Source organism: Protopterus annectens, chromosome 10.part0 (assembly GCF_019279795.1).
Source record: "Protopterus annectens isolate FY-2018-M chromosome 10.part0, PAN1.0, whole genome shotgun sequence".
Lineage (NCBI taxonomy): Eukaryota > Metazoa > Chordata > Ceratodontiformes > Protopteridae > Protopterus > Protopterus annectens.
In genome coordinates, this window is record NC_056744.1 from 126,427,631 (window position 1) to 126,455,485 (window position 27,855).

The following is a 27,855-nucleotide window of genomic DNA, read 5'->3' on the forward strand; positions in this document are numbered from 1 at the left end:
TCTCATTCCCTGCCTGCAACAGGAGTTTCTATGGTGGGCAAAGGCATGTCACCAAAACATGGGACTGCCCTTCACTCTACCCCCCTGCTAGCCAAACTTTAACAACAGACGCATCAGATTATGCCTGGGAGGCCCACATGGCAGGAAGATGCATTCAGGGCTTATGGACACCAAAACAAATGCATCTACATATATATCAACCAGAAAGAGATGCTAGCTGTTCAGAATGCCCTAACAGCCTTCAAGGACTTGCTTCATCCAGGACAACTACTGATAAAGATGGACAACACCACAATCATGTGGTATATAAACAAGCAAGGGGGCACACACTCATACCCCCTTTACAGATTAGCCATGGCACTGTGGGACACAGCCTTGACCTACCAAATACATCTTCAAGCTCAATTCCTGCCAGGAAAGCAAAACACTCTGGCAGACGATTTAAGCAGAAACCTTATGGATCCTCACGAGTGGAAACTAAATCCACAAGTCTTCAGCATGATAACAGAGAAATGGGGGAGCCCAGACATAGATCTATTTGCCTCTCCTCAAAATTATCAGTTGAAAAGATTCTGCACAAGGACTTGTCACAGACAAGCATGGAAAGTTTACGCCTTTCCTCCTCTGCCTCTTCTACCCAAGTTCCTCCTAAAAGTCAGACAAGAGAAGCCAAAGATGATATTAATTGCCCCGGACTGGCCCTGCCAATACTGGTACCCAATCCTAAGGAACTTGTCTCAATACCCAGCTTGGACCTTGCCTCAAATACCACAACTACTGTCCCAGCAAAACAATCAGATCCTGCACAATCAACTACAGACTCTGAACCTGGCAGCATGGCTAATCATGTAGTCATACAAACAACACCTCTCAGTAAAGCTGTGATGGATGTCATTTTGGAAGCCAGAAGGCCTAGTACTAGAAAATCTTATGCTGACAAATGGAAGAGATTCTGTGCTTGGAATCAAGCACAAGGAACTGATACAGCAGAACCAAATATTTCTCAGATATTACAATACTTAACTGAGATGCTTGACAAAGGCCTATCTTTCTCATCAATCAAAACCCATGCCTCTGCCATTTCGGCTCATTACAATACAGAGCCACCAATCTTTTCTCATCCTTTACTAAAGCAGTATCTTAGAGGTGCCAAAAATTTAAGGCCTCCTAGAAGATCACCATTATCTGCATGGGACCTCAATTATGTGTTGGAAAAGCTCACCCTGCTTCCATTTGAACCAGCTGCTACCGCTGATCTAAAGTTCTTATCATGGAAAACAGCTCTGCTACTAGCAATTACTTCAGCAAGAAGAGTTTCAGAGCTACAGGCCCTCATGGCTGTAGAGCATTTTATCGTATTTTACCTAGAGAGGGTGTCTCTGAGGACAAATCCTACTTTTATGCCTAAGGTGGTTTCCAGTCTGGCTCTTAACTAAACAATTCATCTGCCAACTTTTTATCCTAATCCGCAGAACAAGGGAGAGAGTATTCTGCATTCCTTGGATGTACACAGAGAGCTAAGATTCTGCTTGAGCAGGACAAAAGCTCTAAGAAAAACTGCGCAATTACTAGTGTCATATGCTGCAGGATCAGAAGTAAAGGCCATTTCAAAGCAGACAATTTCAAAGTGGGTAAGCCACTGCATCCGTTTCTGCTACTTACACCATGGTAAACCTGTGCCCAAGGGCATTAGATCTCATTCCACCAGAGCTGCTGCTACTTCAGCAGCCTTTCTCAGAGGAGTACCAACCAAAGATATTCTAGAGGCTGCTACTTGGAGTTCTGTTCACACCTTTACATTTGCCTCTCTACTCTAAGTCCAGGGCAGGCTTTGCCACTGCAGTGCTGCAGGGCCTTATAGCTGCACCTAATGCTGTTTAGCTCCAGCCTCCCAACCATAGCTTTGGGATTCTACCCAAATGTAATGACTGCAACAGTGAAACAAGAAGAACATAGTACAGTTGTGTACACTTACCATAAATGTAGATGTTCGAGTGTATTCACTGTTGCAGTCCAGGTTACTCTCCCACCCATCCCCCTGTCATTTGAAGTTTATCTTTCCTTCTCTATCTTCTTCAACCTATGTGGTGTATTTGCTTGTAGATGAAGGTAAAGTTTATATTGATGCATGTATATATATATAATTTTGCTACCTTTTTGGGGGCACCTGACATCGGGGGCAAGAAAAACTAAAGAAAATGGCGTCTGCTGCATGTTTTTATACCCCTAACGGACTGACATCATGGAAGAGAAGACAGCAACTGACGCAGGACCCAAGACTTTGGAATTCAGGCCGACTGAGGGCACCCTGCCAGCAGATTACCCAAATGTAATGACTGCAACAGTGAAACAAGAAGAATATATTACAGTTGTGTACACTTACCATGAATGTAGATATTCGAGTGTATTCACTGTTGCAGTCCTGGTTACCCACCCTCCAGCCCACTGTTTTTCTCTTGCTATACCTCTACGCGAAACCATCAAAAAAAAAAAACCCACAAACTTCACTTTTGCAGGTGGGCTTCGCCCCCCTGCACCCCCCCCACCCTACTTAAATATACCAACTCCAAGATCGCGCTACAGTGGGGAGATGGGAAATCTCCCGTCTTGCGCTATATGCGGAAGCGCAAAACGGGAGATTTCTCATTTCCTGCCAAAACCGCAAAACAAATGAAACATATTACATACACACAGAGCGTACAACAATACTTGTCTGTGTGCACGTAATGTATTAAGGTAAGTAAAGTCTTATTTCTGAGCACTACACACATTCGATTTACTAAAATCTCGATCATATGGTCTCAACCATATGAAATTCGAGATTTCAGTCATTCAATTATGTGAAGTGTTCCCGTGCATATATATATTTTGCTCCCCATTTGGGGCGCACCTGACATCCGGGGCAAGAAAAACTGATGTAATGACGTTGGCTGCCCCTGACGGCCTGACATCATGGAAGAAGGGACAGCAACCGACACAGGACCCAAGACTTTGTTAATCAGGCCGACTGAAGGCAACCTGCCAGCAGATTACCCAAATGTAATAACTGCAACAGTGAATACACTCGAACATCTACATTTATGGTAAGTGTATACAACTGTACTATGTCCTTCTCTTCTGTGGTGCAGTATTCTGTCCCTCCCGCCTTCCCCCTGCATCTTGCCTCTTCCTTGGAGGATTTATTGTCTGTATCCTTAGGACAGTTGTTCCTCATGGGCACATTCTTGTTCTGAGGATGGTACGTGCGGACCTCCTTCTATGACTGAAGTTGTCAAAGCATATGTCCCATGTACTGGCAGTAGCCTGAAGCTTTTGTATATTGGCCGGATGTCGGGTCATAGGGTGGAATACAGCCCATATGTAAGGAATACTGCAACATAGAAGAGAAGGACATCTGTGATTATGGTAAAATTTTAAACAACTATTCTTTCTTCATCATTCATTGACTCCTCCCAAGATTCCCCTATTTCTGACTTTTGTGTTAAACACTCCTGTTGGACATGTCCTTGAACATTTTGCTGCTGTTTATCCACTACATTCCCCTCCTCCTCTTTTATTCTTACTTCACACTCAAACTACATATGACCTTCTGTTTTATAATATCTCCAGTACAGTTCACTTTTCTGCCACATGACTTGCCTAGTCCATGTTGCATGCATCTTTTCTTTGTAAATTCATTAATTAATTGTCTGCACCACAAAACTAACATATTTTGGTTGGTCAGTACAATTTCTTATTCCTTTAACGTTTATAAAAAATGTTTCAATACATTATTTTTTTATAGCATTCCCCATACATCCCTCATTCAGTTTTGCTCATCATACATCTTAGTTTTGAATGCAGTTCTTTAGTGATACTTTCAAAGTACTCAGTTTCTTTCTATGATAAAATGTCTGTCATAAATGGAACAGTTGATAGTTTCCTTGGCAAAGGTAAAACTGCTTCAGAAATGTAGCCATCCTATGGGTAGTTATGCTTTTTAATCTCAGTAGCAATCTTGAATTTATTTAGTAATTCAAACATTTCAAAAATTACAGAGCCAAATTGTTCATTTTCTAAATGAATAAAGTACCTAATGTATTCTGCTTTAAAGCCGTCAATTCAGTGTGGTTATCACAGATTATGTACTTATCAGTTTTGCAGTCCTTTTTATTCTCAGTTGGTTGCCTCTTATCCGCATCTTGTTACGAAATCCTTTCACCACCACCGCTGCCTCTGCTGCACAGGCTTGTGTGTCTACACCATCCATATTTGCTTCCTGGCTATGCCCTGTACATTGCTTACACTGCATACAAGCTGCCTTCACCTCTACTGCTAGACCATCACATTCCATACCCCTGACATCATTGTGCATTCCAAAATAGTGTACTGTCCACAAACAGCAAAGAGCCGTAGCAACAGTTGGCACCTTCTCACTCAGGGCTATGCAATGTTTCTGTAACAAGGCTTCCCTGTACCAAAACGGTGATGTCAGTTTGCTCTGCATCCTTAGTCAAGTTTCTGTGCCGAATCAAATCCACTTTAAGTGCCGGATGTTACTTTCCATTGTACTATCCTCTTACTTTTACTTCACCCTCATCCATCTTTTCCTCTGTTCCGTTGCAGCTGTCTAGCCCACCCTTAGGAAAGAGGAGGAAGTTTCCTAGTGCTCTGGCCAAATTTAACCCTTGTCAGTATGATGACCGCTAATGGCCTGTGGGGATTAATCCGGTTAATAGCGTAAATAAAAATGTTCTGGATCTTGGATACAGATCCACTCAACGCCAGACGTCTAAACCTCAAGATGCATGCACTCGAAACTCTCCTTAGCATGGAGAACATCGATATCTGTGCAGGAACAGAAACCTGGTTCAAGGCTCCTGAGAGCACCCCAGCACTACCAGGTTATACCTCATACCATGCTTTTCGACCCCAAAACTTGGACCGAACCACAAAAAGGAGGGGGAGTATCAATATTTGTCAAAGATACCCACACCTCCAGGTTGGTGGCACAGCACGAATCATCAGACTATCCATGTGCAACTAACAGTGGGTAAAACTGCCTTCCAGTTTATAGCCTGCTGCAGACCACCCTCCCAAACCCAGGAACCCCACTCAGCCTTCCGGAGAACACTGGAAAATATGAAGGTCTCTCCAAACACCATTATATTGGGCGACTTCAACTACCCAAACGTAGACTGGGAGCATTACTCTAGCTCCAACACCCTAGCCCAAAGGTTCCTAGAATTTATAAATTCACATGCTATGGAACAACTTGTTACCACTCCCACAAGAGGGGAAAACATACTGGACCTGATCATCACCAACATGGGGGCTCTATGCTCCAGACCAGAAGTGTATCCCTCACTGGTAAGATCAGACCATAAACTAATCTCACTGGATATTCACATCCCGTCCCCACCCCATGCCCAGAAAACCACAGTGAAAAACTTCTCTAAAGCAAATTTCACACTCTTCAAAACTGAGGTGGAATCATTCAAAGCCCCCGGGCCTGTGGAAAATATGGCCCAGACCGCAGAATCCTTTATAAATGCATTCTATGAACACCTTCAGGAATGGCATGGATCATGCAATGCCAAATAAAACCAAGACGCAATCCTCCAAAGGCAGGCGTCCTGTCTGGTGGACCCCAGCCATAAACAAACTATACAACAGAAGGAGGAAGCTAATACATGATAGAGCAAAATCCCAAAAAGGGAAGGTATCTCTGATCAGTATTAGCAAAAAACTACGGGCACTCATAAAATCGTCTAAGGCCAGCTTCGAGAGAAAAATTGCACAGGACACTAAGGATAAATCACAAGGCTTTCTTTAGTTATGTTAGGAACCTGGGTGGGAATTCCCAGATATGCTCAGAATTAGTCCAGAATGACAAAAAATACACAGAACCCACAGACATTGCCAACATCCTAGCTGACAGGTTCAGCGCAAACTCCCCCCCCCACCAAAAGGGCAAATATCTATCCCAGCAGAGTACTGCCCCCCCTGACATCTCAGATGCTCAGGTAAGACCCACCCTCTCCAAAGCAAAAAATACAGCATCAATGGGACCAGACGGTGTCCCGGGCTGCGTCCTACATGAACTCCAAGAAGAGCTAAACCCAAACATAAAACTACTGTTCAGTCTCAGCCTTACTACAGGATAGGTACCCAAAGAGTGGCGTACAGCAGCAGTGGTCCCTCTCCACAAAGGTGGTGCCTCAACAGATCCTGGAAACTATTGCCGCATAAGCCTGACTAGCTTGGTCTGCAAAGCTATGGAAAGGATCATCATGGACCTCATAAATAAAGATATTGGGGACCTACAGACACTGGATCCTACCCAGTTCGGCTTTGTTAAACCTGGTTGATTTCTTTGAAACAGTCACCAAGGCCATTGACGAGGGGAAGGTGGTCCACACAGCCTACCTGGACCGCGCAAAAGCCTTCGATACAATACCCCACTCTGGCATTATAGATAAGCTCACCAGCTTAAATATAAACCCCCTATGTCACTAGATGGGTTGCAAACTGGCTCAAGGACAGAACCCACATGGTTAGAATTGCTGGAGCCATGTCTGACTCCAAACCAGTTACAAGTGGCATCCCACAAGGCTCAGTCCTGGGACCTCTCTTGTTCGGTATATATTTCTCGGAGGTACAGGCCAACACGGAAGGACTGTGGCTGACCAAGTTCGCAGATGACTGCAAACTAGGCACCATAATCGACTCTCCAGCCGACACAAGCATACTCCAAAAGGGCCTCATAGAAACAGACAACTGGTGCCAGAGCCATGGCCTCAAGCTAAACGCCAAAAAGTGTATAGTCATCCCCTTTGGCAAAAACAAAGTGCCCACAAATTACCACATAGGTGGTAATCCATTAAGTACGGAAGAAGTAATTAGGGATCTGGGGACCCAAGTTGATAGCAATCTCTCATTTGAAAACCACGTGGCCAAAGTGGTTAGAAAAACATTTTATATAGCCTACCTAATCATGAAGGGATTCGCATCTAGATCAGGGGAGGTCATCGTGCCTCTTTACTCATCCCTCATCAGGCCCATAATTGAGTACAATGCCTTTTTTGGGATGTACCTTACCAGACACCTGCAGCAACTGGAAAGACCCCAAAAGTACCTCACCAAGAGGATCAAAGGGCTCAAACAGATGACATATGCTGCCCGGTTAAAGAAACTCCAGCTCTACTCAGTGGCATACCGCCTGCTCAGAGGCGATCTGTGCCTGACGTATAAAGCCATGTCCAACCCGGAATTAATGGACATGCTGCAACTCAGAAAATCCAAATCCCATCGCGCTACTCGCTCGAGAGACTTGAACCTCAGCACTGAAATAAATAGGACATGCTGGAGGGACAGATTCATAACCCAGAGGCTCCCCTCACTCCGGAATAAAATCCCAATCCAGGTTAGGCAGAGTCCCTCATTGACTCTCTTCAAGAGGAATCTTGATAAGTGGATGGGAGATCGTAGGTTTACCCTGGGTATCACTTCTGTCTCACTGTTAGACAGAGGCATAGTATACTAACCTCGAAAAAGGGCATAGCAATATTCATTTAAAATGGGTGGTGAAAGCCACACACACTCTGGCTAGGCTTATAAATGCCCTAGGGCAGATAGCCTTGTATGAACCTATGAACCTAACCTAAATGTCATTTTTAGTCAGGGGATCTGTGGTTGAAGTTCTATCTTCATTGTCCAGAGATCAAAGAGCAGCAAAACTTAGCCCTGCAGTCAGAACTTTCTGAGACTACCTGGCTTCCCAGTTTACCTATATTGATATACTGTTAAGGACTATCGTTCAGAACTTTTTTGGCATGTATGTGGTGACCATCGATGAGAGAAACAACTCCAGGCTTACCAGTTCCTAAATTTGTTTTGACATGAATTTTCAACAGCATTCGTTACACTTTTCTCACAGTACAGATATTTCATGACCGTCTTCCCCAGCTAGTATTTCCATCCATACAACAACAAGGTTGTGGCATGGTGTCTTATCAAACAAGGGGGAACAAATTCATCTCTCTTCTGTGAGGAGACTGTGAAAGTTTGGGGGGAAGGATCTTTCCTACCAATCAGTTTCTTCTTGCCAGTCATATCCCATGAGAAGCCAATGCCTTAGCAGACCAACTTAACCGTTGCCTGTTGTTGTCCCACAGGTGGTGTCTCAGTGGTATGTGAGTATTTTTCTGTAACTTAGGAGAGCCCAAATGCAGCAACTTTGTTTCTGTTATGTACTTCTTAGGATGATTTAGTAGAGATGCCATCATCCAGAAGTGGGCCCTGCATCTCTTGTACGTGTCCCCCCCCTTATTCTGTTTTTAGAGAAGGTCAAGTTGCACAAGGCCAAAGTCATCCTAATGGCCTACCCCATTGTCTTATCTTTTGGACAGGTTTCTCTGTCTCATCCATCACTCTTTATGGCCTGCCCTTATGTTTTTTCACTACCAGTGGTGGCCAAGGACCCTTATTACCTGTGCCAGGTTGCCCAATTACTTATATCTGCTGAGAGACTTAATACTGTGACTTTGACACAGGGCTTAGAACCTTTCCAAGTACCAAGCACTCTAGACACATTTTATCTCATAGTCTGATGCTAATCTTCATTCATTCCGTACTGATGGGTGTCAGTTCCGTCCTCTGAACCAAGTCAGCCTTATAACAAGCTCGTGCCAGCCAAAGAACTCTCAAGCTAAGCTTTACCCATACTGCCCCTCTCCCTGTTACCTCAGATCTCGTTTGCCACATAGATATCAAGACATGTCAAGCCAGCTCTCAGCAAAGTACTATAAAATGTATCATTCTAAAAACCTTTTCCCACAGTTTTTCTCTCTTACTTTTGTAATTTGCTTCTCTCTTTTGTCGCTAAACTTTAACCCCTATTCAGTGACTTTTTTTATTTTTCTTATCAACTTGCTAATATCAGTACCATCGTTGGAACAGGCTATCCTACACTCTCTACCTTCCTTCCCCTTTCCTGTTGAGGTAATCTAAATAACATTGTTGGTATTCTTTCCTTTCTTCTTTAAAAAAAAAACACTCTCATATCTGTTTTTCCTAATCTATCAATATAAAGTTTGCACTTTGCATGGTATTTGTTTATGGTAAATATTTGCTATAAGTTGTTCCCACCATGTCTGAAAAGAAAGGGACAACTGGTTTCAAGCAATGCGACCGGTGCGGTCGCAAAATACCTAATTCAGACACTCATTTGTCTTGTGTTTACTGCCTGGGTGTTCTGCACCTCTCTATTCAACCACCATGCAAAATTTGTAAAGGGTTCAGTTCTCGTACCCTAGTAGAGAGAAAAAAAATAAGCTGATACTAAAAGGCCTTTTAAAAACACCTTTTTCAGAAGCTATTTCTGGGTTGGAGGGTTCACCCCCTCCAAAGAAAGAACACAAAAAAAAGTCACTCCATTCCTCCTTCGCCTCATTCCAGTAATAAAGTCTTCTGAACCAAAACCAAAAATCCCTAAATTGGCACCAACGACTTCGGCATTGGGGCCTCAGCCGCCCTCGATGGTGCCGTCCACTGTCCAAAGACCTCAGTCATCCACTTCAGTACTGTGTACAGCGACACTGCCTCCAGCACCTGCCACAGTACCAATAATGGTCCACTGCACCGACTGTCTTCAACTACTGTTTCGATCCCATCCTGTTCGGCACCAACAGTAGTACATTCAACACCGGTCACTTCCCCCTCTCCCTATACAGCTTACTGGTCCTGAGACCACGGTGCCAATAGTAGAAACTGTTCCTCAGACCTGATACTCCCCTACAGCAGATCCATTCTGTGGGCAACAATATAGGCCTTTCTTGGAACCACCTGATTCTCCATCGGGGATCTCAATCCGCTCCTCCAGGAACCTCTCGGAATTGGACGTGATGCAACAATAGTACATTCAACACCGGTCACTTCCCCCCTCCCTATACAGCTTACTGGTCCTGAGACCACGGTGCCGATAGTAGAAACTGTTCCTCACCTCAGACCGGATACTCCCCTACAGCAGATCCATTCTGTGGGCAACAATATAGGCCTTTCTTGGAACCGCCTGATTCGCTATCGGGTATATCAACCCGCTCCTCCAGGAACCTCTCGGAATTGGACGTGGTGCAACTTGTGCATCAGCTACTGACGGCCAGAGGAATCTCAACACCTTCCAAAACTCCCCTCCCAACCAGAGTTGGGAGTTTTTCTCCATGGACTCCTGCATATTCTCCTCCTTTGACCTTCTTGCAGGTATCAAAGCACCCGACAGACACCTGTTTCGTTTCCCACTTTGGTTCCACTAATGGACCTCACTGTGGTTCCGCAGCTGACTCTCTGGCCATCTACTCATTCGGAACCGAGCCATTCTCAGGATTGTTACTGGGATACTGGCCCTGTGACCCGATTTTTTTTCTACAGCACCATCTACTACAGTTCCAGGTGTCTTGACGGCAAGTCCTTTTGGGGCTCCTTCCTTGGGAGTGGGTTTATCAGAGAGGGGTGTGACCTTGGGTCCATAGTTGTCCTTCTCTGTTCCAGGCTCCTATCCCTCTTTAGGCAGGCCAGCTGTCCAAGTGATAGAGAGGGCCCTTGCCTCTGTAGGCAAACCTTTGGCATTGGAGTACCATATATATCCTCCCTCTGAATTCCAGCTGACACAGTCAACCACATTGGGACATCGAACATAAGAGCCTCAAGATGTCCTACTGCAGGGCACTCTGTCTTGAGAGTCCTCTTTGGAAGCCCCTATTGAAGAGGTACCACATAAGAGAGCGTGCAAGAGGAAGCATGTGGACTCCCCCGAAGATACAAACTACAATGAAGGGGTCCCCACCATTGCCCCCTGAGGATGTCTCTTTCGGAGACGTACTGGAAATCTTAAAACAGCGAGGAGCCCACCAACCCCTCCTCTGAGTCCATATTTTTCCAGGCATTTAGTGCTCGATCCTCTACTTCTTGGGTGACCCCACCTGCAGACAAGCTAGTCCAACTTGTTGTGCAGCAAGCATGGAAGAGTCCTGATACCGTTGAACCAATCCCCCGGAGACCAGACAAAATTCTGTCCCCACCGGCAGAAAGTCCACACTGGTCCAAATGCCTGCCAGTAGACGCTGTGGTGACGGCAGCGGCCATTAAGAGTGAGCTTGAAAATTCATTGCCTCCTGCCCTTGAAGAATTAATTGCTTATGTTGCATTAAGAAAACCTTGGTAATCTGGTAATATTGCAATAGAAATGACTGACAAACTGACAACAAGTGCATAGTTACTAGGCATCTCATACAAAGGAGGACACACTCAGGAATGCAGAACCCCTTAAAATGCACCAAATAATCAGCAGTCAGAAGGTCACTGCAATATCAGCACTCCATCTATATGGTGTGGGAAGAGAATCCACAGCCTTCTGCACAAAAGACAGTTATGATACTAACAGTGCTTTCCAATTGTACAGCACAAACAGTGACTTCATTTGCTAAACAAAACAGTTGCACATTAAAAACAGACTTAGCATGAGCAACAGTAAGTTCATCTTCCTTTGAAACTCAAAATTACATAAAATGCACTGAAACTCAAAACTCACAATTCTGTCAGCAATCTGGTAGTTGGTGTAGAGGATTCAGACTTCTGTTTCCTCCGAAGCTCACAATTCCTTCAGCAGTCTGATAGTTGGTGTAGAGTATTCAGGCTCTTGTCGCCTCTAACCAATTTACAGGGTCAAGCCTTTTCAAATTAATTAACAAATCTGCCCTCCCCGCTTACTAGGGCATTACATACCATTCCTCCATACTTCTCAACCTTTTAGCACAAGAAATCTGAACAAAGCCTAACATAATGGGTAAAGAAAAGCCCAAAAATAGGGACAGATTTTAAATATTGCCCTTACAGATGTAGGAGGTTGCTAGAATGACAGCATTTGTGTTAGCATGCATTTTCTGAAGGAAATGAAGTCTGAAACTCAAATGTATGACATTTCAGTCCTCTTGTGATTTTGCCAGAAAAAGCAGTAATTTTACAAGGAATAGTCCAAAAATATGAGGCAAAAATCTGGGCAGTTAAGAGGATACCTCTTAACCTCTTAGTCCAAGAAATCTGGACAAAACCTGAAATAATAGGGATACAGTGGCCCAATAAGAGGGACAGGTGTTAAATGTTGCTCTTTTTAACTTAGAAAGTTGCTAAAATGAAAGGATTTGTGTTGGCATGCATTTTCTGAAGGATAGGAAATCTGAAACTTGTATGTCATCATTATTTAGTGACCTCAATCCTCTGATTTGCCAGAAAGCCACAGACTGTATGAGAAACAGACAAAAGCTAGGAGGCTAAATGTGGACAGTTGAGAGGTATGTTAAACACACGTGCGCACGCGCATCTAACTTTTGCTCACGCACAGCCACACACACACACCTTCTCTCTCATTCAGCAACAAACAGCTAGTTTAAATTGCACGCACACACACACACACTTTCTCTCTCGTACAGAAATTTTCAGAACAGTTACTTAAAATTATGTGCATGCACATATACATACGTAAACACACATTTTCTCTATCACAAAGAAATTAAATGAATGCATAATTTAAATTACACACACACACACACACACACTCAATAGGGACAGCTAGCTTAAATTCTCCACCTGTGTGTGGAATGTTTTTACATCTATGTTTGGCATGCATGCGTGCAGTACACACATGGTCCTCCTTAATGGAGAAGATGTTACCACCACAGTGTTAAGAAGTCATATTTTGTTTTATGTTATTAATTAGCTAAAATGTTAATGTTGAAGCCTGTTGGCTGCACGAGTCCCTAGGCAACTATCTATGTTGCCTAATGCTAGATCTGGCTCTGCTTAAACTATGAGCTTACCTGAGTCCCAAATATGTCCCAGACAAAGCAACCAGAGTTCGATTAGTGGTTTGAGTGTTGAAGAAGCAGCAAAGAGAGAGTGAGTTAGCAGCTTTCAGCTCATTTTTTGCAGCTAGGTGCTTCCTATTGGAGACTGGTGTGTATTTCTTGGCAATGAATCCGCTACCATTCATTCCCACTGCACAGCTGCGTCATTCAGCATGCACTGAATGTTTCAACTACTTTCTGCCAAAACAGTGTTTTCCCTCTTCAAAAAAAATGCCCTCCTTAGCCACTCATGATACCCTGTGCCTTGACTCTTGCCATTATGAATTGGGGGTTGGTTATCTTACATATGGGGGCTGAAAGAATGAACTTTTTCCATGGATGGATGACGCATTTTGCAAGACTCTTGGCAGAATTTTGCCAGTGTCTGTTGAAAGTTAATGGCTGGATCTATAGGGCTAGTGGAGATCAAAGAAACAGGAATATGTGGGCTAAAAACAAAGTTATTCCCTTACCTTACAGTTAAATTGCATAGGTTATAACAACGAAAATGAGAAGTAATCTTTCTTGTTTGTCCAGCTAGTACATGTGCCTTGCCCCACCTGTACTATTTTGCTTATCTCATTACCCTTTTAAACTGTGGTCTTATAATCCAGGGCTGGTTCAGGTAACCTGTTCCATACACTTATAACTCTTTCCATGCAAAATTACTTTTTTATGTCTAGACCGAACTTTGTACCCTGATCTGGTAAGTGTGCTTTCTCTGTCTTTCATCCTAGTTGTATGCTGTCATACTGTCCTGTGCATCCATGCAGTGGGTCCCTTTTCTTGCCTATACTCAAGTGAAAATGGGTTTAGGTGCTGTAACTTTTCCTTTGTATACCTTCATCCCACTTGTTATCCTGGTAGACTTGCTTTCTTGCACTATGTATTATTTAGCACCTTAGATGCACCTTGTGAAGAGGATTTTTCAAGGCAGCGTCATTATTGTGTGCAGAGAGAGAGTGCAATATCGATATTTTATTTTTTTTTTTGCTGTGTGTGCAAATATGCCATGGTAAGTTTTTGTTAATGTGCTAGAAAGTAAACGTGATTTGCTTAAAAAAAAAAGCAGCAGCAAAGTCTACAATTTACAGAACTAAGTCGTCTTGCAGTCTGCTGGTCTGAAAAACACTAGAATCTGAATTATTAGCCAAAAACAATTGCAAATAATGTTTGCATAAGGTAAGACCTTTTGCTTCCTACCCTCTAAAATGAATTGAAAATCTGTTGTTAAAAAAAAGAAGCAGCAATGTCTACAATTTACAGATCTAAGTAGTCTTGCAGTTTGCTGGTCTGAAAAACACCAGAATCTGAATTATTAGCCAAAAACAATTGCAAATAATGTTTGCATAAGGTAAGACCTTTTGCTCCCTACCTTCTAAAATTAATTTAAAATCTGCCAGACCTTGAATAAAGATTGTTTTGCTTGACTTACTGTATAAAACTTACAGCACTTTGGTAAGATTTTAATATTGTGCAGCATTATCCTTTGTTTTATTATTTTTAAACTTGTGGAACAGGCGTGCATCGTGCTGGTACCATCTGCAGCCATTTTACACAGAGACTTTTACTATGTGTTTGAGTTATCGCACAAGTTAACTTCAGTGGTAGCTGCCAGGATGTTTGAGTGTTGATTGTTTCTATGTTGACTTTGTAGCAGTTTGTTGTCATAGTCAAGCTGCATGTTTTAATTAAAAATTATTATTTTTTTTAAACAGTGTGAATCCAGAGGGCCTGGCAGGCCACTTTACCAAAGAAGAATGTCAGCTAGCTCTGCACACACCTGTCCTGAAGAGTCAGGCACTCAACAGGTTCATACTAATCAGTGTAAGGATCTTCAGGATCATAGTAGCCATCGTTCTTACAACTCCCATGGACCTGAGTTGTGGCCAAATGTCAGTTCATCTGTCCAGTTCCAGAACATTCCGTGTAGTGGCACCAACAGGGTTGCACCTTCCAGGGACCTTTTAGGTAAGAATATTAAAAAAGAATGAAGGTAGTAATTTTGAATGTTAATTCAAAGGCTTAATTTTGATTTATAACTGTTAGTGTTCCTGGTAGACAAATTAACTGTGTCTGTGCATCTTAAGCATTCATATACATAATGGAGGTCTGAGCAGTTTTCTGAGTTTGCATCCAAGATATAGAATGGAGTAAAGGTAATGTATCCTAAAGTGGAAAGGAATGCTTGTTTCCAAGCAAACCTGCATTTGATGTATTGTGTGTACTGTCATCCCCTTCTAGAACCTCTGCATTTATCTGCATTTATCTAAAGTGTTTAGAGATTTTTGCAGAATGTCCAGATTTTTGCCTTATATTTTTGATCTGTAGTTTTCTGGCCAATCACTGAGGGTTGAAGTCACTCAATAATGGCTTCCATTTGAGTTTCATATTTTATATCTATCATTCAAAATGCATGCTAAACAAATCCTGTTTTTATATCAATTTTCTAAGATTATAAGAGCAATATTTAAAATCTGTCCCTATTTTTGGGCCTTAGTCTCCCCACTATTTTAGATTTTGTCCAGATTTCTTGCATTAAGAGGTTGAAAGGTATGATTACCCATGTGCTTTACACTTCTTCTGTTCCTGACCATTTTTCTGAGACTCATCACTGCCTTTTGGATTTGCAGTTGTGTTCTTCCTGTTATTAAATGATACATTTCTTAACAAAAACAGGCTCTCATAGTGCATCTTCTACCTGCCATTAAGGACCAGCTTTTTTCAACAGTAAAGATTTGGTTCCTTGGTTAAATGCTTAAATCAAGGCAGGCTCTGAGACTGCAAGTAGATCTAGCTTGTTCAGCATAGGTTCATAGGTAAGTACTATGCCAGCCATTTTAAGCTTGGCCAGTTTCTCTCTCTGTGCTCAAATTCACTTATTCCATTTCATTATACATTTGTCCTTACCCATTCCATGGTTGAGAACTATATGTTATCCCCATTGAGAATAACTCATATCATACCATAGATAATTTGAGGGGACCCAAACACGAGATATACCATTTAGGAGCTGCCTCTGTCCATTAGTAGTCCAGGAAGTAGTCCTGGGGTAAAGTTTCTGTTTCCCAGCCACAGATCCAAGTTGCATTTCCATATGGACATGAATGTTGTTTTGTGTGGCTGGAGAGTCTGTTCATGAGCAGTGGTATCCTCTGCAAAGTATATCTGTCCCGCCAAGCTATTTTTTGTTGCAGAAGAGGTTTAAATCCCTAGACAGAGTATTTCTGATACTATCCGACTTGCTGATGTGCACTAAATCCATCAGTATTGGGTCGGAGGATGCCTTGTTTGTCAGACACAGGTCACCTTTTAGCAGTCTGTAGGATACAGTTTGTAGTGACAGGGCTTTGAATTCGTCCATTTAGGACTTGTTGCTTGGGTCTTGCATCCTTTTAGTAAAGTATCTCTGTGGCCATTCCAGTTGTTGCATGTGTCTGGACAGGTACATGCCAAAGGGGGCATTATATTCAAGACTGGCCTAATGAGTCCATTAGAAGACATTGCAAAGAGATCACCCATTCCTATACTCTCATCACTTCCTTACATAGTGGATAAGGTCTGGTTCCTCTTTGCTTGTTCATGTACCTGTAGCATATTGTCTGACTGGATGTTCGTTGCTTCCTAGGGGAGCATGTCTTTAAATTTGTGCAATGCTAAGAGATCTGCCCTTGTGTTGAGTACTTGATGCTCATTGATGCCTCTTCCACGGCCCCCAAAACCTTGCCCTGTCTTGTCTAGAAATTGGTAAGTCATATTCAGGCCTGTCTTCTCATTGTTGAGCCCGAACTTTATTTGCACGAACCATTTATTGTTGTAGGCTGGTGAGCTGTGGTCAAGTAGTTTTCAGAATGTTGCCGAGAGGGTTGTTTGGATGCAAGAAGATAAGGGTCTGTTGAAAGTTAGCCTAGCTTTCTTAAGGGAAAAAAATAAGTTTTAAAAAATGCTAGAGAGACAGAAGATGTTTATTCATTGTCTTATAGACTTTTGAGGAGAGATCTCGGCTTCACTTACCATGCAGTTAGAGATGCTGTTGTCCTGGACCTTCACCAACAGATAAAACTTGATGGAGGGACAGGTTTATAACCCAGGGTCTGCAGATCCTTTGGAATAAACTTCCCCTGGATAGTAAGCATTGCAGTTCTCTAGCTTCCTTTAAATATAGCCTAGATGACTGGATAGATAACCAAGTGTATTCCAAGACTGACAGGTATTCCCCTGGAAAAATGAGATGCAACATGAGGGAGGGTACTGCCAAGACAGTAGTCTTGGAATATCTATGAAATCTGTGAAAAGCAGCGGGTGTATGTATCACATGCTACTAACTACAGGTGTTTAGTCCATGAGTGCAGAGGAGGGTAATGTGGAAGACAGAAGTATACCCTGCATTTTTGGAGAATTTCACACCACCTCTCAAAATGCAGCCCCCTCCCCCAATCCCAAGGCAATGCAAGCTTCTGGTAAGCGTACCATTTCAGCACTGAAAACTGATATACAGCAGATAGGAAACTTCATTTTTAGGTTGCCATGACAGCAGTTTGACAGGTTATAAGTTGTCAGACTGCTGCTGTCCAAAAAGAGGAAGAGCTGTTTCAGCAGCTTTTTTTTTTGTGGCATTTTAAGTGACAGCAGTCACTTAATGGAAGCTTGTTCCTAGCTGTCAAACTGTTGCTTGGCAAAGAAAAAGGGCAGCTTTTCAGCACTAACAGCTTTCGTTAAGCAAATGCTACCTGTTAAATGTACAGAATCCCAAGCACTGTTTTTTGTTTTCAGAGCTTAAGACTTTTGGTCTGGTTAAGTGACTTGCACTTGTTGTAGAGCTTATTGATGCTAGTTTCCTTGGCAGATGATCCAGTTACCTACTAGACATTCAAATATTCTCAGTATAGTACTAACCAGCATATCCTTCATCTGTACTATACCCTATAGATTAAGTTCACAGGTAAGTACTAGGCTAGCTGCTTGTGCAGGCCATTTTAAGCTTAACCAGTTACTCTTTTTGTGTTTGAATTGCCCTAACCCATGTGATTAGAGATTAGCCATACCCATCCCATGGTTGATAATTAGGGGATCAAACCAAGCTGTACCTAATGTAGCATATTAGCAGTTTATTTAACTTTCTGTGCTGTTGTGGTAGACAACTTCACTGCTGTTCCTGCCATTGTATACAGGTATTTGGACAAGACTGATGCTTTAACATCATCTTTGAGGATGTTTATTATAACAGTTAATCATAACATTATGGTCGCCCACTTTCTGAGTCATATTGGTCCAGTCAGTTCTCTAAAGCTGCTCTTTCTCCCTGCAGAAAAGTTACTGAACTAAGTGGTCTGAGACTCCTATAGAAAACCAACATTTGTCCCTGCTGTCTTCTGTTCTTGCTTCCTCAGAAACCTTTAGTCATTCAGTTTATGCCAGAATAACTTATTTTATAGTACTCTAGTGCATACAATTTTATGTTCTGTTTTCTGCCAGTAGTAAAAATCACCTTTGCAGACATTATCTGAAGACATGATATTTTCTTTCCCTAAGTAAAGTTCTTGTTGAACAGTTTACTTGGCAAGATTGTACTTCCTGTGCTTATTTTCTTTAGGGTCTGCACATGATTTGGAGTCATGTAAATGTGCTGGAAATGTAAAGCAAGTCAAGTAAGACAGCGAAAAACTTTTATCATACTTGATAGTAGAAAGAGAGTAAAATTTCTATAAAATCAGTTGAAGCAAAAGAAGTCTTGCAAACTCAGTCTTTATTATGAAAAGAGAGAAAGGTGAAAAAAGAGAGGAATCTGGTAAGCACTCACCAAAAAAGGCTGTTTCAAACAATACTAGAATGCGTCCTCTTCAAGTTCTATAGGGGAGGATGCTACTGCATTGATGTTAAGGGGTTTTAAAACCATTCTCTATAAAGTGCCTGAAATTGACTCACTAGTACAAATACTTCATCTTGTTAAAATCAAAATTGCAGCACCATGCCATCTACTCCAAATCCTGCCAGAATAATTGTATAATCCAGGAATTACCAAAGGTAAGACTGATCACAGTGTTTAATTGTAGCAAAATGTAAAGCTACATTTCTCAGGGAAGTAATCACTCCATCTGAAGCTTCATCATGCAAAGGTCTCAATCTCTTATGCCCAGAGTAAGAGACTAAACCTGCAAATCAAGAGCAGTGTTTTAAATAGCAGTACTGTTAACCTAGAAACTTGACAGAGAAGTTTTTTTTTACCTAATGTGCATTTTCTGAAGTAATTGAAGTCTGTAACTGTACTATTTGTAATTATGTACCGAATATAATCCAAAATCTTTTCTCAAAAAGTCACAGATTTTAGGAGCAACAGGGCAAACCTCTGAGCCAAATTAAAGAGAGTCCCTGAGAAATCATGTACACTTAAGAGTTATGTAAACAAGTACACAGATATTAGCTCAACTCATCCATTTCCCATCTTTGACTATATTAAAGATTATCCAAGGAGTCACTTTGGCTCAACAGTAAGGAGCAGTAGTTAGCATGGGTTTTTGGTATTCTGCTTTCCAAATTAAGACAAGGTAACTTTTGCTGCTACCTTTCAAGGTTACCAAACTCAGAAAAAAATGGAGTCCTTGCCTAGTATCCTTGTGTGAAGAATACTGTTGTATGGAAGCTGATGAGTCCCCTCTTGCAGTGGTTAAATTGTGAGGACACCTGTTACCAATTTTCAGGCTCCAACCAGATCATCTAACTTATTTAAATGCACATAGAGATTTTTTGGAACAATAAATACATTTATATGCAACTACTTCCATACTACAGCCATTGCCTAGTTCGTCACAGTCTTCGAAAATTTTCTACTTTCATACATGTCTTTTAAATTTCTCCACAATGTGGCTTTCCTGTCCTTTTTTTGCCTAGATTTTCATTGTCTCTCTCCCAGCTTCTGCTCATCTGTTTATTGGACCTTCTGTCCCATTCTTTCCCTACTTAACTGTAAATGTTGTATATCCTAGATAGGGGTTTGATCTGGGTACAGTTAGACAACAATAAGCGTTGTCTGTTTCTACCAACACTTCATATGTATAATTGTTCCCATTATTTAATTTATAAGATGTTCTTCGTGTTTCACTGTTGCAGTCATCACACTTGGGTTATCTGCCTTCAGGTAGCCCTCAGTCGGCCTGAATACCAGAGACTAAGTATTTCTGTGTTGGATGCTGTTGCTCCAGGAATGACATCAGGGGTATAAATAACAGGCAGCCGTCGCCATTACATCAGTCTTTCTTGCCGAGGACCCCGAAGCAGAAGCAGTTCGCAAGTGCCGGTCAGCTGTTACTTGAATTTTCGTTTATGAATTTAATAATCCTGAAGTCTTCTAAAGCTAAGTACCCCATTGGGGATCCTTTTTCCTTCCTCTAACCAATGTCAAAAAAAGTTAATTGTCTTGCTTGTGGAAAGCAAATACCTCACAGAGATTTTCATTTTTACTTTGTCACCTGTTTAGGCCCATACCACAAAGTCCCTCGCCGTCGGTTTTGTGCCTTATTTAACGCCCGAGCCATTTATCATCGGGCTCTCTGTCACTAAATTCTTTCGCTCTCAATTTCCGTATTCTGAAATGGCTTTGGTAAGCCATCCGACTACCGATATTCTGAAAATACATAAAGGTCAAGACAGTGAGAGACCGCATAGGTCCAAAACTGCCAACAACGCTTAAGTTAAGCTAGCAGCCAGTTCACCGGTACTCAGTGAGGCACTTTCGAAGCCTCTGATGCCCGCTTCAGTGGATTCGCAGGCCTCTCCTGAGACCCATTCGGAGTCCGGTATGCCACGAGACTCTTCGATTATGGAACCTGTGGATGTCTCTACCTTGGATTGGTCTGGAGCCGCTGAGCAGGCACCGGCTTCTGAGGCAGTTATTCGCTCAACCTATGTTCGACTCAAACCGACAACTTTTTTAACCAAAACTACCGGGTTTCTGTGGCCCAGAGTATTCACTACGCCTAGAAAACCCATGATCAAAGCACATGCACCTGCTCCCACACTACAAAAACAAATGCTTAGAATGGCTGAAGACCTTATTACGCTGATTTGGGGAAGTCAGCCTTCCCCTGCTAAAAGACAGAGTCCAGTCCCCTTCAGCTTCTGCAGGCCAGGAGTCCGATGACTCTGAAATTTCTGACTATGAAGACATGCCCTTATCTGCTTATGAGGATTCAGATGCAGAGGAATACATTCCCTCTGCCTCCTCTCCAGAGGATTTTTCTTTTGGTGAAACCTTGCATACCTTATGAGAGCATTTCCATTGGGAATGCCAAGACTATCAGTCCAAAAAGAGACTCAGAGAATTTCTAGGGCTGCCTCAACACAGGCCCTTAGCAATACATCCTGTCGTGGATGTTGTGGATGATGTTTTTATGGAATCCAGTCCAACTCCCGACACTTTACCTCCTGCCACTAGGAAACCAGACAGGTACTACAGAGTACCTGACACACACAAATTTCTTTTCACAAATCCTATTGCTGACCCAGAGATAATTTCCCAGGGGCCTAATGGTATCAAGGTTACTACAGCCAAGAATCCCACCCCTTTGGACAGGTATTCTAGAGCTTTGGACAGATGGGGTAAGAAGGTATATACCTCTGCAACTCTTGCTATTAGGGCATTGAATAGTCAGTTTCACATGCTGAAGTACCAGTAACCTATTATGTAACTTATTAAACAAAGTGGCAACATTTTCAGACTGTGCAGAAAATAAAGAATTGCAGGAGCTTATGCACTCTGCAAGTCAAGTCAGCAGGCATACTTTGCAGTGTGACTTTGACGCTTTAGAAGCATCTTGCTGGGCAGCTGTCACTGGTTCTGTACTGAGAAGACATGCTTGGCTGTAGGAGCAGACCTTGCCAGACCATGTCAAATCAAAGTTACTTAGACGCTCATTTGAATAAGGACAGTTTGTTTGGCACCAAAGCAGAAGAGGTTCTAAAAAAGATGGAAGAAAAGGCTACGTCTATGCAGACTGTTAAAGAATTCTTACAAGTGCAACCGCCTAGATTCAGTAGGCATTGCCCTTCCAAACACTTGTCCTTTCCAGCCCCCTCCAGCCCTCCTCAAACCAGACCCAGGGGAAAGAGACCACCCAGACTTCAGTCTCAGGGTATGCAGAGATCTAAGCAATGGAGTGCCCCCGCCTCTAAAGCAAGGAGTGGTAAGCCACCTCCTTACGGAAAAAAATGACAATGACTTCTTTACTCCACTCCCCAGCCCTGCCCAGTTGCTTGTGCCCTTAGGAGGAAAACTTGCCCTTCATGAAAAAAACTGGATGTCCATTACTCAGGACTGGTAGGTCCTCAGTATTGTATCCCATGGGTACAAATTTTATTTCCATTCACTACCAACCCCAAGCGGGTTTCCAGACCTTTCTCCAAACCAGTGGGCAGAGGCTCAAAACCAAGTACTTTCCCTGTTCAATATCAGAGCTATTCAGCCGGTTCCAGTAGAATAGAGGGGTCAAGGATTCTACTCCAGACTCTTCCTGGTACCCAGGAAAGGTGGCTCTTGGCGCCCAATCTTGGATCCTTACATTCTCAACAAACTTCCTGGTGGTACCAAAATTCAAAATGCTTACCCTGCAACAGCTTCTTCCTATGCTAGCCAAGGATGCCTGGTTAGTCACCCTAGACTTAAAAGCAGCCTTTAGTCACCCTAGACTTAAAAGAAGCCTATCTGCCTATCCCCATAAGGGAATCATGCAGGAAGTATCTACATTTCAAGGCAGGGTCTATGCATTATCAGTTCTCTGCACTTCCCTTTGGCTTATCTACTTCGCCCAGAGTATTCACAAAATGTCTGGCTCCAGCCATTGCATACTGCAGGCAGGGAAATATCCAAATTTACCCATACTTGGACGACTACCTAATTCAGGTGGACAGTCAGGAATTGCTGCTGCAGCACCTGACATTTGTGAAAAACCTTCTCACTTCCTTGGGGTACACCATCAGCGAAAAGAAATCAAAACTGGTACCCAGTCAAAAGATTGTATTCCTGGGAGCAAGCTTGGACACAACATCTCGGATGGCATTCCTCACCTCAGAAAAACAATTCTATCTCACAAACTACTTCAAACAAATGGCCACCAGAACCCAGCTGTCTGCAAGAAAAATACTGCAAGCCCTAGGGTCCATGGCCTCATGTATACTGCTGATTCCATATGCAAGACTGTATATGAGGAAACTCCAATGGTACTTAAGTCTTTGGTGCCAACATTCTCAGGACTTGGAAACAGTCATTCCTGTCATACCCTAAGAACAGAGTTCCTCTGGTGGGCAGAAGCATGTGACCGCAACAAGGGACTGCCATTTACTCACCCCAAGCCACCCAGACCCTAACCACAGATGCATCATACTATGCCTGGGGGCCACACATGAACAGAATATGTATTCAGGGCCACTGGAGCCAAAGTCAAATTCATCTGCACATCGACCAAAAAGAGATGCTAGCTGTACAGAATGCCCTGACAGCTTTCAGATCCCTAATCTTTCCAGGACAACTGCTAATAAAAACAGACAACACATTTATGTGGTACATCTACAAGCACGGGAGAACCCATTCCTACCCACTCTGCAGACCAGCCATGGCCCTGTGAAACATGGTCTTGGACATTCAAGTCCATCTGCAAGCTCAGTTCCTGCCAGGCAAACAAAACCTACTGGCAGACTTAAGCAGAAATCTCCCAGACCCACACGAGTGGCAATTGGAGCACAGCACCTTCAACCTTCTGATCCAGAAATGGGGGACCCCAAAGTTGGATCTCTTTGCCTTCCCCTACAGCCACCAGCTCAGCAAATTCTGCACCAGGAATCCTCATCTCTCAAAATATGCCTTTCCCCCTCCTTTCAAGAGTATTACTCAAGGTAAATCAGGACAGACCAAGGACAGTTCTGATTGCCCTGGACTGGCCACGCCAGCACTGGTACCCACTCCTGCGAAGCCTGACATCGGTGCCACCCTGGCACCTACACCAGAATCCAACCGTCCTCTAAGCAGGAGGGACAGATTCTGCATCCACAACTGCAAACCCTAAATCTTGCAGCCTGGCTTATTCCTTGAATTCTCCCCCAACGACCTTAAGCAAACAGGTGCTGGACGTCATTCTTAAAGCCAAAAGACCTAGTACAAGAAAATACTATGCTGAAAAGTGGAAAAGGTTCTGCTCATGGATTCAATCTAAAGGAGAGGACACAACTCTGTCCTCCCTGCCTCTTATCCTGGATTACGTAGCACATCTACTCCACGAAGGCCTGTCCTTCCCATCCATTAAGATACATGCCTCAGCCATTTCTGCTCATTGCAACACTGAGCCACCTCTCTTCTCGCACCCTCTTATCAAACAGTTCCTGAGAGGGACAAACAACTTAAGGCCACCAAGGAGAGCAGCCAGCCCTGCATGGGACCTTAACTTTGTACTGGAAAAGCTCACGCTTCCCCCCTTTTAACCTGTTGCATCAGCAGAGTTAAAATTCCTCTCTTGGAAAACAGCCTTGCTTCTAGCCAGCACTTCAGCTAGAAGAGTGTCTGAGCTACAAGCAATGATGGCTGTAAAACCCCTTCATTATTTTCCATGCTGACAGGGTTTCCCTCAGGACTAACCCTTCCTTTATGCCTAAAGTGGTGTCCAGTGTGGCTGTCAATCAATCCATCCATTTGCCAACCTTATTCCCTAATCCTCAAAATAAAGGGGAAAGGATCCTGCACTCCTTGGACTTGCACAGACAGCTCAGATTCTACCTTGATTAGGACTAAGCCCTTCAGAAAATCTGACCAGCTACTAGTCAGCTTTGCAACAGGGGCAGAGGGCATGGCCATTTCAAAACAAACAATTTCCAAATGGATAGCACACTACATCCATTTCTGCTACAAGCACCATGGGAAACCAACCCCTAAGGGGGTCAGAACACATTCCACTAGGGCAACATCTACCTCTACAGCATTTCTCAGGGGAGTCCCTACCAGGAACATCCCGGAGGCTGCTACCTGGTGTTCTATATACATCTTAATCAAGCATTATCACCTGCCTATCTTTTCCAAATCCAGGGCAGGATTTGCTACAGCAGTCTTGCAAGGCATACTAGCCAGCCCTAACTCTTCTTGACTGCCTCCACCCTTCTTCAGCTTTGAGAATCCACCAAAGTGTGATGACTGCAACAGTGAAACATGAAGAACATAGTACAGCTGTGTATACTTACCATAAATGTAGATGTTCGAGTGTATTCACTGTTGAAGTCCTGGTTTCCCTCCCTCTAGCCCCCTGGATGTTCTTCGTGTTTCACTGTTGCAGTCATTACAGTTGGGTTATCCTGCTGGCAGGCTACCTTCAGTCAGCCTGAATTACAAAGTCTAGGTCCGGCATTGGTTGCTGTCGCCTCTTCCCTGACGTCAGTGCGCCAGGGGTATAAAAGATGCAGCCGACACCATTTTTTTTCAGTCTTTCTTGCCGCGTGGTGCCCGAAGCAAAAGCAGTTTGCAAGTGCCGGTCGGCCGACTCCTGAGATTTTCGTGTTCGAATTTCAGATCCGAAGTCTTCACTAAAAGCTATGTACCCCGTTGGGGAAACTTTTTTCTTGCTCCAGACCGATGTCAGAAAAAGTTAATTGTAGTTCTTGTGGGAAGCAAATACCTCATAAGGACTTTCATTCTTACTGTATTCCTTGCCTAGGCCCTGACCACGACGTGGTGCTAGTTGTCGGTTTTGTGCTCGATTTAACCACCGCACTATTAAGCGTCAGTACAGTTTTGCATTTCACTATTTTGGCAGAGGATTTAACTATACATTGTCGTCGGATAGCCATCCGACTACCGGAATTCACAAGAAACGCAAAGAAAAGGACAGTCATCTGAGGTCCAAAACCGACGACAAGGCTTCTTCTAAGCCAGTTGCTGGTTCTCAGTGAGGCGCTTTCGCAGCCCCTGACTACCGCTACTTTAGACTTGCAGGCTGCTACCAACACCCACATAGAGTCGACCAGGCCGCTGGAAGCTCAAGGTATTGGACCTTCGGAAACTATTCCCTCAGATGGGTCCGGAGCCACTGAGCAGGCATCGGCTTCTGAGGGTGTTTTCAGTACTACTCAATTATATGTTAAAACGACTTCAGCTTCAAAGGCAAAGACTAAAGCACATTTAAAGACAAAGAAACAAGTACAACAGCCTCATGGACAGGCCTCCATGCCTAAAAAACAGATGCTCAAAATGGCCGAAGACCTAATTACTTTGATCAGGGGTTCCCATCCCCCTCCTGATAAGAGGCCTAGGCAAGAGACAGAATATGAATCTTCAGATCAGGTTTCTATTTCATCTGATTCCTCTTCTGATCAGGAATACTCTCTTCCTCCCTGTGAGGATTCTGATGCTGAAGAATCTATCCCTTCAGCCTCTCCTCCTGAGGATCATTCTTTTGGGGAAATTTTACATACCATGAGGGAGCATTTCCACTGGGAGAGCCAAGATTATTCAGAATCTAAGAAAAGGCTCAGAGACTTCCTTTTACTACCACAACACACCCCTAGCTATCCCACCTGTGTTAGACATTGTAGATGTATTTTCAGAGTCCAGTCTGACCCCTGACTCCTTACCTCCAGCTTCTGTTAAGCCGGACAGGTACTACAGGGTTCCTGACCCTCATAAATTCCTATTCAAAAACCCTGCTGCTGACCCAGAAACTATCTCACAGAGTCCCAAAGGGGTCAAGGCTTCCACTGCAAAAAACCCTATTCCCTCTGACAGGGATTCTAGGGCACTGGACATATGGGGAAAAAAGATTCACACATATGCTACCTTGGCTATAAGGGCTTTAAAATGTCAGTTTCATATGCTCAAATATCAACAATATGTTATGTCACTGCTTAAACAGAAAATATTGATAAATTCTGAATGTGCAGAAAACAAAGAAATGCAGGATTTATTTCATGCAGCTGAACAAGTTGGAAAGAATACTTTGCAATGTGGTTTTGATTCTCTGGAGGCCTCCTGCAGGGCCGCAGTTACAGGTTCTGTCAATAGGAGACATGCTTGGTTAAAGGAACAAAATCTACCTCATCATGTTAAAGCAAAATTATTAGATGCTGCATTACAACATGATGTTTTGTTTGGTGTTAAAGCAGAAGAGGCGTTAAAGAAAATGGAGGACAAAGCTAAATCTATGCAAACAGTCAAGGATTTCTTACAGGCACAGCCACCAAGATTTAGCAGACACTGGCCTACAAAGAATTGGTCCTTTCCAGTGTCAGACGGGCCACAAAGGGGCAGATACAGATGCCCTAGAGGCAGATCCCAGCCCCAAGGTTCGTACAGGTCTAAACAATTGGGTGCTTCTAGCTCCAAAACTGGAGAAGGCAAATCACAGCCATACAGGAAACAGTCACAATGACTTCCCCCTGCCTGCGCCAAGCACTTATCTTCTGGCAGCACCTTTAGGGGGAAAACTAGCACTTATTTCTCAAAATTGGCACATAATAACCCAGGACAAATGGGTCTTAAACATAGTGTCACAAGGCTACAAGTTTCACTTCCATACCCTGCCAAGGGCAAACGGTTCGCCAGACCTGCCAAAACATCAGTGGGCAGAGGCACAAAAACTAGTTTCATCCCTCATGGACATGAGGGCCATTCAACAAGTACCAGAGCAAGAGCAGGCACAAGGATTCTATTCAAGACTGTTCTTGGTACCCAGAACGGACAAAGCCTGGAGACCAATACTGGACCTATCTATTCTAAACACATATCTGGATATTCCAAAATTCAAAATGTTGACTCTACAGCAGTTTCTGCCCATGTTGGGCAAGAAGGCTTGGCTTGTGACTTTAGATTTAAAAGAGGCATACCTGCATGTCCCAATCAGACAAACATGCCGAAGATACCTCAGATTCAAAGCTGGCTCAATGCACTACCAATTCTCTGCACTGCCCTTTGGCTTGTCTACTTTGCCCAGGGTCTTCACAAAGTGCCTGG

The 27,855-nt window shown here is 43.2% G+C and overlaps 1 protein-coding gene across 1 annotated transcript in view; it reads left to right on the plus strand.

The window, feature by feature from the left end:
- Positions 1-27,855, plus strand: part of HELZ (helicase with zinc finger) — a 3,197,037-nt gene that overhangs the window by 3,045,152 nt on the left and 124,030 nt on the right. Inside the window, exon 30 of the mRNA XM_044085095.1 lies at positions 14,597-14,849. Within this exon, the coding sequence (XP_043941030.1) occupies positions 14,597-14,849 (253 nt within the window). The remainder of the gene's footprint in view (positions 1-14,596; positions 14,850-27,855) is intronic.